Raw genomic sequence first — 19,256 nt, 5'->3', positions numbered from 1 at the left:
CTGGGATTACTGTAATTAACTGTGTGTGTGTGTGTGCACATGCACGTGCTGAAGATTGAAACTAGGACCTCACAAATGCTAAGTATGTGATCTACCATTGAGCTGTACCCCAAACCCCAGCTCACCTTTCACATTCTCTTTTTCTTTCACCTGTGTAGAAGATCATTGCAGTCTTCAAACCCAAGAATGAAGAGCCATATGGACATCTTAATCCTAAGTGGACCAAATGGCTGCAGAAGTTGTGCTGTCCCTGCTGCTTTGGCCGTGACTGCCTTGTCCTCAACCAGGGCTATCTTTCAGAGGCAGGAGCCAGCCTGGTGGACCAAAAACTGGAACTTAACATTGTACCCCATACAAAGGTCAGTGATTCACTTGCAGAAAGTCTTGGTGCTTGGCCAAAGTTTTGCTTGAGGTTTAAGTCCTATTAGTGGGACTTTGGGTGCAGTGGGAGCTATTTAATTCTGGTGTTCTTAAACCTTTCAGAGGAGGTAGCAGATTTAGGCTCATGGTTTGATCATCTGACTAAAACTATCTTTCAAGGGACACACGTGTAGACTTTCAAAGGTCAGGAATTTCACAGTTGCCTAAGAGATTACATCTGTGAACCCCAGATAATCCAAACTGGTAAAAACATAGCTGTTTTTACTCTCTTAGACTTCTGAACCAAGATTTAGATGCATGGGGCTGGGATGGTGGCTCAGTGGTAGAGCTCTTGCCTTGCATGCGTGAGGCCCTGGGTTCGATTCCTCAGCACCACATAAGAAAAAAGCCGGAAGTGGCGTTGTGCCTCAAGTGGTAGAGCACTAGCTTTGAGCTGAAGAGCTGAGGGACAGCGCCCAGGCCCAGAGTTCAGGCCCCACGACCGGACCCCCCCACCAAAAAAAAATAAAAAAGATTTAGATGCAGTTGGCTTCTTTCTTTTCTTTCTCTTCCTCTCTTCCTCTCTCCTTGTTTCCTTCCTTTTTGTGTGTGTGTATGGGAGAGCCACTGAGTTTGAATTAAGGCCCCACACCTAGGAGACAAGCTTTTTTTTTTTTTTTTTGTCGTGGGGCTTGAACTCTTGGTCTGGACACTATTCCTGAGCTTTTCAGCTCAAGGCAAGTGCCACAGCACTTGCGCCACAGTGCCACTTCCAGTTTTCTGGTAGTTAATTGGAGATAAGAGTCTCGCAGACTTTCCTACCCTGGTTGGCTTTGAACTGTGCTCCTCAGATCTCAGCTTTCAGAATAGCTAGGATTACACATGTGAGCCACTGGTGCTCGGCTTAAAGCAAGCATTCTTACGGCTGTATTTCTTTTTCCTTTTCTCTGCTTGTTATATTTTGCTTGTTATTAGGATCTTGCTTCCTGCCCAGATATGTACCTGAGCCATGATTTGCCTACGTTAAGCTTCACATCAAAGCTAGGATAATGTGTGCACCATCGTAACTAGCTCTTTTTTTAAACCGTTAATTTAATTTTATTGTAAAGGCGATGTACAGAGAGGTTACAGTTCCCTACATAAGGTAATGAGTACATTTCTTGTCGAACATTGTTCCCCCCTCCCTTGTCTTTCTCCCACTTTCCCTCCCCCCACAACTAGTTTTGGGGACTTTTATGTCTAGGTTGACCTCAAACTACAGTCCTATTAATCTCAGTCTCCCAAGTAGTTAAGATTATGGGTATAGGCATGATCCACTGATATATGGTTTCCTTCCTTTCTTGCTTCCCTTTCTCTTTCCTTCTTTCTCTCTCTCTCATTCTCTCTTTCTCTCATTCTCTTTCTTTCTCTCTGTTTCTCTTTCTTCCTTTCTTTATCTCAGAGAAGATCTTACTGTCAAACTACAGGAGTGTACTACTATACCTGGCTTTAGATGCAGTATAGAATAGATCAGCTGATGTCAACTAAAGCACTTCTGCAAGGTCTGGCAAGGAAGACTTTAGTCTTAGAAGATTTTCCTCACCCACCTCATATAGTGTAGAATTTTGAGACTTGTCTGACTACCAAAATAGAGGTCTAGGCTGGAGGTATAGCTTTGTGGTTGAGCACTTGCTAGCATTCATAAGGCCCTGGTTTAATCCCCAGCTAGTAAAAAAATTTGAAAAATAGATGTACCAGATCTAGGGAAATTCATACATGGAGTGGATTTGTACCTACTCTGCATGTGTTACAGACTTAGTTGATATTCTGGTGAAGGGTTTGGGCCATACTCTCCTTCCCCATAAAAGTGTTGCTATACATAATTGATTGCATACAACTTCAAGGAGTTGGCTGACACTAGTTTAAGAACCCCTATACTCATGGGATTCATAAAAGCTCCATGAAACTCTTAAGAGTTGTGAAGGGAAGGAAAATGCTGATCAGCATACAAACACTTCAGAACACATCATCACCCATGGAGTTTGTGATTACCTGAGCTATAGTAGTCACTTAAGTGGAGCTCTGATATAATGCCCTTACTTAGGATGCCGAAGCATCTTCCTAGCTCTGGGTCTTAACTTTCTTTGAAAATTTGATAGAAGCTATAGATCTTATTCAGGGGGGATTATATATTTGCAATCAATATTTTTTGCATATAATTTCAGGAAATGGTTCATAGACCAGGGGAAGTTCATCCATTTTCCCCCCCTAGGATCCTGTATCTACATTAAAAATCCATGTCTGAAGTTTTCCTTAAAGGTTTAGATAGTAAACACTATGGACAAGGAGATTAATCCGCAAATGGAACTTCCTTCTAAACCTGTCTTCTGTTGTCTTTGGGTATTTAAAAAACAGTTTGTAATTATTGTAGGTGTTTGACTATTTCTGCTTCCTTGCGATTAAACAATGTAACAGCTAGTTTATAAATTTCTGAAGTCAGAGACTACTTGTATGTGTGCAGGTCCTGAGGCTTGAATTCAGGGCCTAGGCACTGTCCCTAAGTTTCTTTTGCTCAAGGCTAGTATTCTACCACTTGAGCCTAAGATATGCTTCTGGCTCTTTGGTAATTTATTAGAGATAAGAGTCTCAGAGAGCCAGGCACCAATGGCTCACTCTTATGATCTTAGCTACTCAGGAGGCTGAGATTTGAGGATTGAACTTCAAAGCCAGTCCATGGAACTTCTTTTTTTTGTTGTTGTTGTTGGTCATGGGGCTTGAACTCTGGGCTTGGGTGCTGTCCTTCAGCTCTTCAGCTCTAGATGAGTGCTCTGCCACTTTGAGCCACAGTGCCACTTCCAGTTTTCTGGTGGTTAATTGGAGGTAAGAGTCTCATGGACTTTCCTGCCTGGGCTGGCTTCGAACTGCCATCCTCAGATCTCAGCCTCTTGAGTAGCTAGGATTATGGGTGTGAGCCACTGGCGCCCTGCCCAGAAACCACTTCTTGAGATTGATCTTTCTTGAGATTTTTATTCCATGCTTAGCAACTAGCAAGATACCAAATGTATATTAAGTGTTTATTAAGTACTAGTTGAGTCACAGAATGGATATTAAATAATGAGCAGTAATCCAAAGATTCCCCCAACTTTAGGTCTATAGAAAGAGTATTTGATTGGGCTTAGACATTTGGCACCAATTTTCTGCCTGGCTTTGTACAGCTCAATCCCTTCCTCCTTGGTTTTTGCTCTCCGCAGATATTTAAACCACACATTTTGAGTATATTGTACAGTAATGCTCCTAAGTCTCCTGCCTAACCTGAAATTCTCCTCCTAGGCTCCTCCTAGACTCTGGAAACTCTTTGAAACACACCTTCATCATTACTCTGTAATTTCCTTCCTTTGCATTGCATATAATTGAGTTCTCCTGGCTCTGTGTTTGCCTGCTTTGCTGGTGCTTTTGGAGTTGACAGTACCTAAGGATCAGAAAGCTTGGCTTTGGATTCTGGCTTTGTAGTTTTTTTGTGTGTGTAACAATATTGCTGTGTAGTTTGCTATATAGTACTTGCTGTATAGTTTATGCTGGCCTAGAATTTAGTCTTTTTATCTCAGCCTCCTCAAAGTACTGAGCCACCACACTAAGCTTCTGTATGTTTATATATATGTGACCCATGGGCAAGTTAGTTAATTGCTCTAGGCTGCTCAGTTTCTTCCCTGAAGAAAAAGAAATAGTTTATTTTGTAGAGCAACTATTAGGATTACACAGAATGATTCTTGTAAGTCACATAGCCTGTGGCATGAACAGACATGTTATCCTATGATATTTTTATGAACTATTCTAATCATTAATATCACATTACAACCCCTTTCTTCCCCTGCCCCTGATGTTCCCCTTTTCCTGTTAAAGAATTATAATGAAAGCCTGAAGTGGTGCTGTGGCTCAAGTGGTAGAGTGCTAGTCTTGAGCAAAAAGCTCAGGGTCAGTGCCCAGGCCCTGAGTTCAAGCCCCCAGGATTAGTGCACGTGTGCACACAAACATACACACATACATACACACAAATCGTAATGATTTCTGAGGATGTTTTGCATCAGAAAGTCAACCAGCAGCAAAAACTTGTCATCCATGAGACTGAGATGAGACAGAACTTTTCAAGCATTCAGCTGCTGGAGAACAGTAAGAATCTCTCCCTTCCCCACTTCCCTATCCCTGTTACAGGATTCTAACCAGTTGATTAGAGCATCTGTTACTATGGAAACAAGGCTCACATTACAGTTGAGTTTCAAATAGTAACGTTCTAATTCTCACTCACTGGTTGTTTCTGTGAGATTCCAGGTGATGATTGTTTGATTATTCATAGTGAAAAAAATGGTTTGTTGGGAAGAATGATTCAAATCTGATAGGAAAAAAAGGATGCTGTATGGCTTGAGAGATCTAAGGGTTTATTTTGTTTTGTTTTTTGGGTCTGGTCGTGTGGCCTGAACTCTGGGCCTAGTCGATGTCCCTCAGCTCTTTAGCTCAAGGCTAGCACTTTACCACTTGAGCCACAGCGCCACTTCTGGCTTTTTTCTTTTTGCTTATGTGGTGCTGAAGAATCGAACCCAGGGCCTCAGGCCTGCAAGGCAAGCACTCTACCACTGAGCCTCCTTCCCAGCCCAAGAGAGCTAAGATTTTCATGGCAGAAACTTGCAAAGTGGCTTTAGAAAAGCTCTTTGTCCTTCATTCCTATTCCTTAGTTTTCAGGTTTGTAAGTTAAAAAGTACTCACTACAGTGCTTTGAACATTCATTTTAGGAACCTTGTCAATACTGGAAGAAAGGAGGGAGGGAGAGAAGGGAAAGATGAGAAGGAATTGTTTCACCTCTAAGGTTCTTGGGCAAAATAATTATTTGTAAGCTGGGTTTGGATGGCTCATAGCAATAGTTTTCGATGTTTGGGAGACTGAGAACAGGATTATTATTTAAGTTTAGCTTGGCCAGAAAAACTCAAGACATCTCTTCTCAACCTGTAGCTGAGTGGGGTGATGCATGTTTGTCATCCTAGCTACATGAGAGTTTGAGAACAATAGGATTGTGGTTCCAAGCCAGGCTGTAGAAAAGTCCGTAAGAGCCAGATGCCTATTGCTAGGAGGCTGAGATCTGAGGATCATGGTTCAGAGCCAGCCGGAGTAGGAAAGTCCATGAGATTCTTATCTCCAATTAACGACTAGAAAATCAGAAGTGGCACTGTGGCTTAAGTGGCAGAGTGTTTGCCTTGAGCTTAGAGCTCAGAGACAGCGCCCAGGCCCACAGTTCAAGCCCTATGACCAATGCCCCCCCCCCCCCCAAAAAAAAATCATAAGGCTCCATCTCAACAGAAGAAGCTGGGCATGAAGAAGTTTTTTCTACTATTCTTAACTATTATATTTAATATAGAAATGGTGACATACAAAAATCTTAAATTCCAAGTTTGAACTTAGAAGGACCAGCAAGTATCAGACCACAGAGGAAATGCTGTTATTCAAACACAGAGACAAACATTTATAGTTGACAGCTGTGATTGAGATGGAATTGGTACTTCCAAGTTAAGTTATTTGCCATGTAGAGGAAGAAGAACTTAGGAAAAGCATTGTAGTAGTGTTTGTAAATTGCAGTTCATGAGGCAGGCTATGATTTCCTTGGAGATGGCAAATTCACCTGAGTTACCTTTCTTTTTTTTTTTTTTTTAGTCCAGTCCTGGGGTCTGAACTCTGGGCCTGGGTGCTGTCCCTCAGCTCTTCAGCTCAAGGCTAGCGCTCTACTACTTGAGCCATAGTGCCACTTCCGGCTTTTTTCATTTTGCTTACGTGGTGCTGAGGAATCGAACCCAGGGCCTCAGGCATGCAAGGCAAGCACTCTACCACTGAGCCACCTTCCCAGCCCGAGTTACCTTTCTTGAAGGATCAAAAATGGCAGATATTCAAAATATCAACAACCAAAGCCCCTGGCCTTGAAGAAGCAATGGAAAGACTAGTTTCTACTTTCCTCTCTTTTCCCCTTGCCCCTTTTTTATTTTTGTGGTACTGGGGACTGAACTCAGGATAGGGCCTCTTTCATACCAGTCAAACTCTATCATTTGAGCCATGTTCCCAGCCTTTTTATTTGTATTTTGTTTTGACATGGTTTCTCACTAACTTTTCTCAGGCTGGCCTCAAAACTCTCACTCTCAAGTCCTCTTGCCTTTACTTTCTGAGTAGCTGAAATTTATGTGTATACCATCGTGCCTTGCAGTCTATTTTTTGCTCATGTCTGTTTGACAGCTTTTCCAGATCTGTGCCACTCATGTCATAAAGGGATCTTAGATCCCTTCCATAAGTTTAGCTCTGCTGTCTCAGAACTCTTTATTTCTAGCTACTCAGATTGGGATAAGGACTACGGGATATTTTTAGGGGGTCAACCTGCAAATGATGTGACTTTGTGCAAATGATATATGACTTTGACAATATTCCACTGGCCCAAACCTTTTAATGTAAGAAAGTTGCATTGTGGGCTGGAAAGGTAGCTCAGTGGTAGAGTGCTTGCCTTGCATGCATGAGGCCCTGGGTTAGATTCCTCAGCACCACATAAGCAGAAAAAGCTGGAAGTGGCGCTGTGGCTCAAGTGGTAGAGCGCTAGCCTTGAGCTGAAGAGCTGAGGGACAGCACCCAGGCCCAGAGTTCAGGCCCCACAATCGGGGAAAAAAAAAAAAAAAGTTGCATTGTGCATTTTTTCTCTGCTCCGGAAGAGGAAAAATATTGGTGAGCATCTAACTTTAAACTCGATTCTAACCTGGATATCTCTTCTCTTTCTGCTGTAGGTAGTATACCTGGCCAGTGAAACCTTCAACTATAGTGCCATTGATCGAGTGAAATCCAGAGGCAAACGGCTTGCCCTAGAGAAAGTGCCAAAAGTTGGGCAGCGGTTTAACCGCATCGGGCTACCACCAAAGGTACAGATTGCACTGATATGGCTCATTAGAGGTGATGGCTTTAGTGGCATAGTCATTCAAGTAGGGAAGCAAAGTGCATAAAAGCCTAAACATGGGCAATGAAACAACTTACCCAGAAGCTTTAGTCTTCTTCGTTTCTGTCAAGGGCCTATGGTTTGGGAAAGAATTCTCCCGAAAGCAGAGACCTTACTTTTTCACTTAATTCCTCTGGCCTATTAGGATGTGTCCTGAACTTGGATGGGTGATTTCTCTCACATTCTCCTTCCCTTTTACTTAAAAGGAAATAAAGGCATGAAAGTCTTAGAAACCTTTTCCTTCTCTAAATGGATGAACTCCACAGTACCGTAATTGTTCCCTGGCTTGCCCACTGGCTCTATGGAGCTGGGCTGTAGAAAAATGCTTTTGTTTCTTCCTCTTGGTTGCAGGTTGGTTCATTCCAGCTCTTTGTTGAAGGCTATAAAGATGCAGATTACTGGCTGCGACGTTTTGAAGCAGAGCCTCTCCCTGAGAACACTAATCGGCAATTACTTCTGCAGTTTGAGCGGTTGGTGGTGTTGGACTACATTATTCGCAACACTGGTGAGCAGCTAGGGCTGGTCTCATGGCCTGTGCTGATTTAGCTCAGCCATGGGGTCAGAAGCCTTGTCAGAGGAGGTTTTCCTATGTTGAATGGGTCATGCACATTATGGGAGTCTCTAGAGAATGCTTCTCCAGGGTAAGCTAGGTCCATGTGTAATTACCAGGTGTGGTGAGTCCTAGAGCTATGACAGCTTATTTCTTTCCTGGTCCCAGACAGAATATACCTGGCTCTTCCAAAACACCATAAAGAGAATGCTTATCTTTTATCCCTAGTCATTCAAGAGAGAGAGAGAGAGAGAGAGAGAGAGAGAGAGTGAGTGTGTGTGTGTGTGTGTGTGTGTGTGTGTGTGTGTGTGTGTGTGTGTGTGCGCGCGCGCACGCGCGCGCGCGCTGATCCTGGGGTTTGAACTCAGAGCCTGGATGCTGTCCCCTGAGCTTTAGTGCTTAAAGCTAGTGAGTGCTCTACTTTGACCCACAACTCCACTTCTGACCTTTGCTGTTTAATTGAAGCTAAGAGTCCCATGGCCTTTCCTGCCCTGGTTGGCTTTGAACCATGAACCTCAGATCTTAGCCTCCTGAGTAGCCAGGATTACAGGCATGAACTACAAGTGCCTAACCCTAGTTGTTCTTATAGTATCAAGACCTATCACAGTTTTGTCACTTTCTAATTTCTTGGGATAAATGGCTAGATCATTATTTTTGTTGCTGCTTTAAGTAAGCTTGGCACCAGTGGCTCACATATGTAACTCCCAGCTACTCAGGAGGCTGAGATCTGAGGATCATGCTTCAAAGCCAGCCCAGGGAGGAAAAATGCATGAGACTCTTTATCTCTAGTTAGCCACCAAGAGATCAGAAGTGGAGCTGTGGCATTAAAAAAAGCTAAGGGACAGCACTCAGGACTTGTTCAATCCCTAGTACCAGCCCAAAAAAAGTCTTCAATTGACTTGTATATTTTCTGTCGAGTTGTTCTTTGTCTGTATTATTGTTGCTTCTGTGAAGACAGTCTTTTTCTCTAGCTTTTTTTTTCTTTTTTCTTTTTTTTGTGCCAGTGCTGGGACTTGAACTCAGTGTCTTCTGTCACTTAAACCATAGCTCCACTTTCTGGCCTTATAGTGGTTAATTGAAGATGAGTTTCACAGATTTTCCTAACTATGCTAGCTTTGAATGATGATGCTCAGATCCCAGCCTCCTAAGCTAGAATTATAGGTGTGAGACTTTGGTGCTTGGTTTCTCTAGTTTCCTTTAAGCTTTTCTGTGTCTTTGGTTTTCAGTTTACTGTGATACACTTGTTTGTGGTTTTCTTTGTATTTATTCTGCTAGGGATTCGCAGTACTCCTTGAACTTATTGTTTGATATATTTGAGGGTCCTTTCTCTGTATTTTTTTCTGTCCTAGATCACAACTCTTCAATTCTTGTGTTTTTGTTAAAATTGTTAGTTTCCCAGTTTTTGTAGTTGTACTCATAAAAGGATTGGCCTAGGTGCTCAAATTACCTAGCTTACCATTATTAAAATTGAATGTCACTCTGGCTATTTCTGCTAACTTTAAATTTCTATTCACAGATCGAGGAAATGACAATTGGCTGATTAAATATGACTGTCCCATGGATAGTTCTAGCTCTCGGGTAAGAGGTTAGTTTATATCTTAAAGAAAAGGGTGAGAATGAGTGTCATTATAGTTTAGAAACACACAAAATGGTCAGAGTTAGGTCCTGTAAGATCAGAAGAATCTTGGAAGCACAGGATTTAAATTAAGTATATTGCTGACTGATGTTAGAAAAGCATTAAGAAAAGAATCAGCTAAGTTTGGAACATACATACTCTATTCTTTTGAGTCTTGCATTGCATAGTAGCATAGAAACGGCCTGGGAAGTTCTACATTAAGTGGACAAGTAATATCTACACTTTTTTTAAAACCATGAGACTCTTAACAACAGACCACAATTCCACAGAATGAAAGTTTTAGGAAAGCTACTTGTGGACATTTCTTTGTTGTTGTTGTTTTGTTGGTTGTGGAGCTTGAACTCTAGCTCAAGGCAAGTGCTCTATCACTTGAGCCATAGCGCCATTTCTGGTTTTCTGGTGGTTAATTGGAGATAAGAGTCTCATGGAGGGCTGGGAAGTTGGCTCAGTGGTAGAGCGTTTGCCTTGCATGCCTGAGGCCCTGAGTTCGATTCCTCAGCACCACATAAGCAAAAAGAAAAAAGCCGGAAGTGGCGCTGTGACTCAAGTGGTAGAGCGCTAGCCTTGAGCTGAAGAGCTGAGGGACAGTGCCCAGGCCCAGAGTTCAGGACCCATGACCGGACCAAAAAAAAAAAAAAAATCTCATGGACTTTCTGCTTGGATTGGCTTTGAACCGTGATCCTCAGACCTCAGCCTCCTTAGTAGCTAGGATTACAGGCGTGAGCCATCAGTGCCCAGCATCGTGTACATTTCTACATTTCTTATTCCCTCATTTCTCGCATCCTTCACCACTTTGCTGTTGCTGCCTGCATATCTTTTTTTTTTTTCTTTAGGTTGTGGGGCTTAACTTGGCTTGGGCACTGTCCCTGAACTTTTGTGCTCGAGGCTATTGCTCTACTGCTTGAGCCACAGCTCCATTTCTAGCTTTTTGTGGTTCAATAGAAATAAAAGTTTCACAGACTTTCCTGCCCAGGCTGGCTTTGAACCATTGATCCTCAGATCTCAGCCTGCTGAAATAACTAGGATTACAGATGTGAGCCACCAGTGCCCAGCTTGCATGTCTTTTTAAAACAAAATAATAACCAAAAAAACAAAAACAGACTTAAGGTCTTGCTAGATAGCGCAGGCTGGCCTCATATTTGAGATCCTCTTACCTCAGCCTCCTGAGTTCGGGGATTAGAGATGTATACTCTGGCTCTTGAATATATTTTTAAATTTATTTAAATTTTTTGATTGTTATGATAAAGGTGATTTATAGAGGGGTTACAGTTACATGAGTCAGGTAAAGAGTGTATTTCTTGTTGGTGCCGGTGGCTCACACCTATAATCCTAGCTATGCAGGATCTGAGGTCTGAGAAGCATGGTTCAAAGCCAGCCTGGGCAGAAAACTCCATGTGATTTCTATCTCCATTTAACCACCAGAAAACCGGAAGTGGCACGGTGGCTCAGATGATAGAGCATTAGCCTCAAGCTGAAGAGCTCAGGGACAGCGACCAGGCCTAGAGTTCAAGCCCCATGACAGACCAAAAAAAAAAAAAAGAATGTATTTCTTTTTGGCCAGTCACCCCTTCCCTCACTGTCTCCCAGTTTTATATATATATATATACACACATACATATATATATATGTATGTATATGTATATATAGCATATAATGTATTATATAATATGTAATATATATTACATATATTTATATAATATATATATATACATATATTTTTTATTTATTTATTTTTGTTGGTCGTGGGGCTTGAACTCTGGGCTGGGGCACTATCCCTGTGCTCTTCAGCTCAAGGCAAGTACTCTATCCCTTGAGCCACAGCACCACTTGCAGTTTTCTATTGGTTTATTGGAGATAAGAGTCTCATGGACTTTCCTTTCCTGCCTGGGCTGGCTTTGAACTGTGATCCTCAGATCTCAGTCTCCTGAATAGCTAGGATTACAGGCGTGAGCCACTGGCACCTGGCTCAAGTTTGAAATATATTTTTAAATTTTCTTTTTTGGAGGCTGTTCCTAGGACTTGAACTCGGGGCCTGGACGCTGTCCCTTAGCTTTTTCTCTCAGGGCTGGTGCTCTGACACTTCAGCAACAGGTCTTTTTCTGGCTTTTTGGTGGTTAATTGGAGATAAGAGTCTCATGGATTTTCCTGCACTGGCTGGCTTTGAATCATGATCCTCAGATCTCAGTCTCCTAAGTACTCTGGCTTGACTATATCTTTTAACAGTTAACAGGCTTCCTGGAGGAGAGTGAGCCCGGTTTTTATTTCTCTCCCCTTTCTGCCTGGTTCTCCCTCCTCCACCTTACCCTTCTTTTTCCTCTCTTCTTTGTTCTCTTCCTCCTCTTTGTTCTCCTCCTCCTCTTCCTCTTTCTCATTCTTATCTTCCTCCTCCTCTTCTTCCTGTTCCTCTTTTCTTTCTTTCTTTCTCTTCTTCTCTTTTTCCTTCCTTTTCCCCCTTCTTACTCCCCTTTTGTGTAGCACTAGTTAGAATCTAGGCTTTGCATATGCTAGGCAAGCATTCTACCACAGTTAAACCTTTAGCCCCATTTTTTACTTACAGTGGTTTTACTTCCTTCTCCTTATGAATGGCTCTCAAGAATTTTTTGTCTGACTTATTAGAAGAACTGTATCTCTGTGGTAGAATGCTTGCCTACCATGTGTGAGGCCCTGAGTTTCAGTATACCATTGTAGAAATCAAGACCAAAAAAACCCACATAGTATAGATTGTTCAGGTTCCCCAGTAATTAATGGTTCAGGTCTGGTACAAAACTCAGGAATTGACACCTTTTAAAATAACTGATCCAGGCCAGGTACTGGTGGCTCATGCTTGCTATCCTAGCTACACAGGAGGCTGAGATCTGTGGATCATGGTTCAAAGCCAGCCCAGGCAGGAAAGTCTCTGAGATTCATATCTCCAGTTAACCACCAGAAAACCAGAAGTGGCACTGTGGCTTAAAGTAGTAGAGCACTAGCTTTGAGCAAAAGGGCTCAGGGACAGCGCCTAGGCCCTGAGTTCAAGGCCCATGACTGACAAAAAGAAAATAAAGTAACATATCCAGGGTTGGAGGCCTGGATCAGGTGATAGAGCACCAGCCAATGAATGAAAGCAAGCGTCAGATACTAAGTCCAAGTCTCCCCCCCGCCCCAAAAAAAAATAACACCCAACCCTTGCCTTGTATTCATAAACTGCTTTGTTAAATGACAACTCCCTTGTATAACTATTTAAAGATGATAAAAACTAAAGGGCTGGGAATAACCAGGTGCCAGGGTTCACGTTTGCAATTCTAGTTGAGATCTGAGGATCTGAGGATCACAGTTCAAAGCCATCATGGGCAGGTAAGTCCATGAGACTCTTATCTCCAATTAACCACTAGAAAACTGGAGGTCACTGTGGCTCAAGTGGTAGAGTGCTCACCTTGAGCTGAAGAGCTGAGGGACAGCACCTAGGCCCAGAGTTCAAGCCCACGACTGACTGACAAAAAAAAAGGGGGGGGGGGCTGTAATGTGGTTTAGTGGTAGAGTGGTTGCCTAGCATGCATGAACCCCTGGGTTCAATTCCTCAGTACCACATACACAGAAAAAGCTGGAAGGATGCCCAGACCCAGAGTTCATGCCCCATGACCCACAAAACAAACAACAACAAAAAAAAAAAAACAGGGAAGGCAGGAAATGTGGCTTAGTGGTAGAGTGCTTGGTGAAGCCCTGGGTTCGATTCCTCAGTGCCACTGGAAGTGACACAGTACCTCAAGTGGTAGAGCTCTAACCTTGAGCATAAGACAGAGCCCAGGCCCTGAGTTCAAGTCCTAGAACTAGTCAAAAAATTAAAATAACAGTTCCCAGAGGATTCTGGTGCAGGTGTTCTGGCACCACAGTAGTCCCTGTTCCTGTAATTGCAGGAATGAACATGAAGGGAGCATGATGCCACCTAGTAGCATTAGGATCTGTGACGTGGGCTGTCCCAAGTGGCCTGCCCACATTCACCTCTTGCCCTTTTCCTTCTTAAGTCTCACTGAAGCAGAATCAGCTCCCTTATGGAAAAGCAGCCAGCGTATCTTCTTGGGTTTTTTAACTGGAAAACGTCCAGATGATACAGATCTTTCTAATTTTCTATTCTCAAGATTCTCACTGCTTTTCACTAGGAAGAATGACTTATAGTTATTCTTGTTTTTGTCATTATCCTTAGCAAGGACTGTGGCAAGTCCTGGGGAAGTGCAACTTTTCCATGATAAGAAAGCAACTGTTGCCGGGCGTGGTGGCACACACCTGTAATCACAGCACTCAGCAGACTGAGGCAGGAGGATCGTGAGTTCAAGGCCATCCTGGACAGCATTTCGAGATGCTGTCTCAACTAAAAGGAAAAGGAAAAAAAAGAGACTCTGAGAACCTTGTACAGACAGGTCAGAGGTGCCACAAATGTATCAGGTCAGATAGCAATATAGAAATGACAATATGGTAGCTCCAAATAAATTAAATAAGGATTGCTATCTGAGGGGGGCAAGATGGGTTGCTTTGCTGCTGCTACTACTACTGTAAAGGGCCTAAGGCAGATGGACTCCCTTAGCAATCAGTGTCTCCTTGCTTTGCAGGACACAGACTGGGTGGTGGTGAAGGAGCCTGTTATCAAAGTGGCTGCCATAGACAATGGGCTGGCTTTCCCATTGAAGCATCCTGACTCCTGGAGGGCATGTAAGTCTGAAGGCCTCTGGGTCTGGCTTTGCTTTTGCTTGGACCCAGTTGTTGTCTCATTGTGCAAGGGATATAATAGTACCTCTGTGATAGAATTGTTCCAAGAATTAATGAGCCATTGCAGCTCAGGCCTCAATCACCACAGCCAGGACATGGCAACTGTGCTATAATATAAACCATTATATGATTTTTTTACCATATATTTTTATTATGTATTTATTACATATTACCATACGTTGTTACTATTCCCACTATAGGAATATGAGTAATTAGAAATTAGAAGCATAGTGTTAGAGGTGTAGCTCAGTTGTAGAATGCTCACCTAGTGTGAGTGAAGTCTTGGGTTTGATACCTAGCAGAGAAGGAAGGAAGAAAGGAAAGAGAGGGAAGCAGGAAGGGGAGAAATTAGAAGGATAAAGATGAGTTTTCTCATGTCAATTTTGCATTCCCCTTATTCTTTGTTGGGATTGTGTTTTCATAATTGATTGTTGAGTCTCTAGATAAGCCGCTATCAGTATGCCCTGTCTTTCCTTGATGATATCCCTTTCCTCCACTCTGAGAATGGAAAGGTGGAGAGATACAAAGAGGAAATCTCTAGCTTCCTTTTGAAGCACTTGTTTTATTTTCTGGACCATTTCAATATCTTAGTGACAACTAGTTGCATTTGGATAGGCTTGCATCCTGGGAGGTCATGTCACATCTGGAAAAGTGCTCTGGGATTAGGTTGATCTGGGTTTGAATCATGATTTCTCTACTTACTAGCCAAGTACTTATGGTTAGCAGCACCTTAAAGTGGTTGTTTTTATCTTCTGTTATTTCTAAGGGAAGAAGGGGCTTTCTCTTTGAAAGTCTTCTAATGGTGGGCTGGGAAGGTGGCTCAGTGGTAGAGCGCTTGCCTTGCATGCTCGAGGCCCTGGGTTCGATTCCTCAGCACCACATAAGCAAAAAGAAAAAAAGCCGGAAGTAGTACTGTGGCTCAAGTGGTAGAGCGCTAGCCTTGAGCTGAAGAGCCAGAGTTCAGGCCCCATGACCGGACCCAAAAAAAAAGAAAAAAGAAAGTCTTCTAATGGTAAAAGACACAGATAATGGCTTGAACTTTACTTTTGGTTTTCTCCTTTTCAGATCCTTTTTACTGGGCCTGGCTGCCCCAGGCAAAAGTTCCATTTTCTCAAGAGATCAAAGACTTGATTCTTCCAAAGATATCTGACCCTAACTTTGTCAAGGACTTAGAGGAGGACCTCTATGAACTATTCAAGGTTAGTCCTAGGAACCTCCTGCATATGGAAGAAGGCATTTCTAATGTCTTTTCTTTCTTTTTTTTCTTTTTTGTCAGTCATGGGGCTTGAACTCTAGGCCTGAGTGCTGTCCCTCAGCTCTTCAGCTCAAGGCTAGCACTCTACCACTTGAGCCACAGCGTCACTTCTGGTTTTCTGGTGGTTTATTGGAGATAAGAGTTTCACAGCTGGGCTGGGAAGGTGGCTTGGTGGTAGAGTGCTTGCTTTGCATGCCTGAGGCCCTGGGTTCAATTCCTCAGCACCACATAAGCAAAAAGAAAAAAGCCGGAAGTGGCACTGTGGCTCAAGTGGTAGAGCGCTAGCCTTGAGCTGAAGAGCTGAGGGACAGTGCCCAGACCCAGAGTTCAGGCCCCACGACCGGACCCAAAAAAAACAAAAAAAAAGTTTCTCAGTTTTTCCTGCCTGGGCTGGCTTTGAACCATGATTCTCAGATCTCAGCCTCCTAAGTAGCTAGGATTACAGGCGTGAGCCACCAGCGCCTGGCTCTGTCTTTTCCAATTGGTCCTGGCTCAAGCCAAGAGAGAATGACTAAGCACCTATCTGATGTGAGTTAGCCAATGAAGTGTAAGATCCTACAGGGGAGCAGTAGGATCTGGTTTGGATGGGTTTGGGGGAAAAAAAAAAAAAAGCCGTTCTGATGGATTGATCACACTGATCTGTCCTGTGACAGGGGTTGTACTGTGTCCATAGAGCACTCACTTTTTATAAACGGAGTACTGATGCCCACAGTGAGTTATGGAAAATGAAGAATTTTCTCATTGTGTATTTCTACATTTGTAAGAGAGGAAGTTCTTATGGTGCTAGTTGACTTCACTAAGCTTTTTATGTAGGTTTTCTGTATTCGAAAATTTCTAGTCTGGGGAGAAAATGTGAGACTTCCATGTGAGTACTGGCTTTTTCAAAAATAATTTTTTATTTAGATTAGGTGATGACATAAATTTCACATATTTCACAGTATTGTTGAAAAAGTGATTCTTTTTTTTTTTGGTCCGGTTGTGGGGCCTGAACTCTGGGCCTGGGCGCTGTCCCTCAGCTCTTCAGCTCAAGGCTAGCACTCTACCACTTGAGCCACAGGGCCACTTCCGGCTTTTTTTCTTTTTGCTTATGTGGTGCTGAGGAATCGAACCCAGGGCCTCAGGCATGCAAAGCAAATGCTCTACCACTGAGCCACCTTCCCAGCCCTTGGAATAGTGATTCTTAAAGTCACAAACACATTTTTAACTTTCACAACGCAAATTGTCATTATCATGGTCTATAAAGTTTGTGAATTCTATGAACTTTGACAGTACATTATTTCTTCATATCAGGTGATATTTACATTTCTTTCCTTTGCTTAGTGTCAGCTGTTCCCTCTTTCCCTCTCATTCCCTCCCTCCCATCACTACCTTTGACTCTACTGCAGCTGATGGGCCCCTCTGTAGTATGTTTTCCCATTTTCCTCTGATTCTGTGTCCTCTGCCTAGCTTCCCTCAGGGGGGTGTGTGTCTGTGTGTGTGTGTGTGTGTGTGTGTGTGTGTGTGTGTGTGTGTGTGTGTGTGTGTGTGGTCAAGAACATGGAATCATTTAGCAATGATACACAAAATGAGTGGAAATCCTTTGTTTCTTGAGTCCTGTTTACTATGTCATATCTCCTTGCATTTTGGCTTAAGCATCCACATATCAGGGAGACCATGTGCCATTTGTCTCTTTGCTCTTGGCTTACCGCACTCAAAATAATTTGCTCTAGTTCCATCCATTTCCCTGTAAATGCCATTATTTTTTCCTTTCTAATGTTCTGCCTTTCTCTTGCAGAAAGATCCTGGTTTTGACAGGGGCCAATTCCATAAGCAGATTGCTGTCATGAGAGGACAGGTAAGCCTAGGACATCCTCAGGTGTCTTGTTACCATCTCCCTGGGAGGGAGTTGAGAAGATATATAAGGATATATAAAGCTCCACGGGCTGGGAAGGTGGCTCAGTGGTAGAGTGCTTGCCTTGCATGCATGAGGCCCTGGGTTCGATTCCTTAGCACCACATAAACAAAAAAATCCAGAAGTGGTGCTGTGGCTCAAGTGGTAGAGCACTAGCCTTGAGCTGAAGAGCTGAGGAACAGCGCCCAGGCCGAGTTCAGACCCCACAACTGACAAAAAAAAAAAAGATATCTAAAGCTCCTGTTTTCAGTCTATGCCATACATATTTGTGACACTGCCCTATAACACATAGGTGAGGGGAAGGTAGCCCTCCCCAATCTCCCACCCCTTCCACAGTATCTAGTAGCACTGTGTGCTTTTCCCAGTGCCTTTTTGTGGATACATTATTGTTAACTTAACCAACACTCTTGTGTTCTCTAGTTGCTCAAGGCTAGCTACGTGCCTTGGTGATTAAGGTTAGGCTCTGGAGTCAGACACCCTAGCAATTATTGTTTATAATAGGTTAGTAATAATTCTTGGCATAGTTCATAGAGGATTGCATGAGGTAGTACATATCAAGTGTTAAGTAAAAATAGTCTGGCACATAAACTCATCTATTGACTGTGGTTACAAAACTGGGCTTTTAAACCCCAAGCCCAAAGTCCAGAAGTCTGAAGTTGATCCAGCCACTCACCCCACCCCCAATGTCAAATAAAGAGGCAGAGAAAGGAGATTTATTAAATGGCAGGCATGGAAAGACAGTGCATCTTCAACCATCTTCTGAGATATAGCCAGTGATTTCAGTTAAATAGGCGATAAAAAAAGTATGTATAGTTAAACAGTCCCCAAAAGAAAAAATAACCAAAGCAAAACAAAAAATCTCGTTTCTATTTCCTGGAGGTCATTTCAGTAAACACTATTTTATATGATCAGAGACACATAGGCATTGTGCTTTTGTGTTCCTCTTCTAAGACTATCCTCACTGTGTGTGAATGCCTCGAGAGGATCTGTTCATTTTTAAGCTTTGATTGTCAGCTTGCCTTTCTGCCTTGTCCGGTACCATAGGCATGCAGGAGAGTGCCTGTTTCTTTGAACTCTCCCCACTTCCAAGGTTATGAACTTTACTTAACAAGGGCAAAAAAAAAAAAAAAAGGAAGCATTTGTTTTCATTTTTGTTTTGAGATAGTACCCCAGGGTGGTCTCTCAACTCTCGGGTTCAAGTGATCTTCCTGCTTTAGCTGGGACTACAGGTGCATGCCATTATGCCCATGCAAGGCAAATGAGAACATTTGTATTATTACTATTTATTTTTTGTCAGTCATGGGGCTTGAACTCAGGGCCTGAGTGCTGTCCCTGAGTTTTTTGCCCAAGACTATAGCTCTGCCACTTTGAACCACAGCACCACTTCTGGTTTTCTGGTGGTTTCTTGGAGATAAGAGTCTCACATAGCCGGGTGCCAGTTGCTCACACCTGTAATCCTAGCTACTCAGGAGGCTGTGATCTAAGGATCACAGTTCAAAGCCATCCTGGGCAGGAAACTCCGTGAGACTTTTATCTTCAATAAACCACCAGAAAACCAGAAGTGGCGCTGTGGCTCAAGTGGTAGAATGCTTGCCTTGAGCTGAAGAGCTGAGGGACAGCGCCCAGGCCCAGAGTTCAAGCCCCACAACCGGGAAAAAAAATAAAAAAAGGAAAAAAAGAGTCTCACAGACTTAACTGCCTGGGTGGCTTTGAACTGCGATCCTCAGATCTCAAGCCTCTTAAGCAGCTAGGATTACAGGCATGAGAGGCTTCATTTGTTTTTTGTTTTTTGTCAGTCATGAGGCCTGAACTCTGGGCCTGGGCACTGTCCCTCAG

At 43.0% G+C, this 19,256-nt stretch overlaps 1 protein-coding gene across 1 annotated transcript in view; it reads left to right on the top strand.

Moving 5' to 3' along the window:
• Positions 1-19,256, top strand: part of Pi4k2a (phosphatidylinositol 4-kinase type 2 alpha) — a 36,435-nt gene that overhangs the window by 14,418 nt on the left and 2,761 nt on the right. Inside the window, exons 2-8 of the mRNA XM_042689295.1 lie at positions 159-359; positions 7,143-7,274; positions 7,700-7,853; positions 9,415-9,476; positions 14,118-14,217; positions 15,340-15,473; positions 17,304-17,363. Of these exons, the coding sequence (XP_042545229.1) occupies positions 159-359; positions 7,143-7,274; positions 7,700-7,853; positions 9,415-9,476; positions 14,118-14,217; positions 15,340-15,473; positions 17,304-17,363 (843 nt within the window). The remainder of the gene's footprint in view (positions 1-158; positions 360-7,142; positions 7,275-7,699; positions 7,854-9,414; positions 9,477-14,117; positions 14,218-15,339; positions 15,474-17,303; positions 17,364-19,256) is intronic.

This window comes from Dipodomys spectabilis, unplaced genomic scaffold, assembly GCF_019054845.1.
Source record: "Dipodomys spectabilis isolate Male_0828 unplaced genomic scaffold, ASM1905484v1 ptg000125l, whole genome shotgun sequence".
NCBI lineage: Eukaryota > Metazoa > Chordata > Mammalia > Rodentia > Heteromyidae > Dipodomys > Dipodomys spectabilis.
The sequence above is the reverse complement of the archived record's forward strand: the minus strand, read 5'-3'. Positions and strand labels throughout refer to the sequence as shown.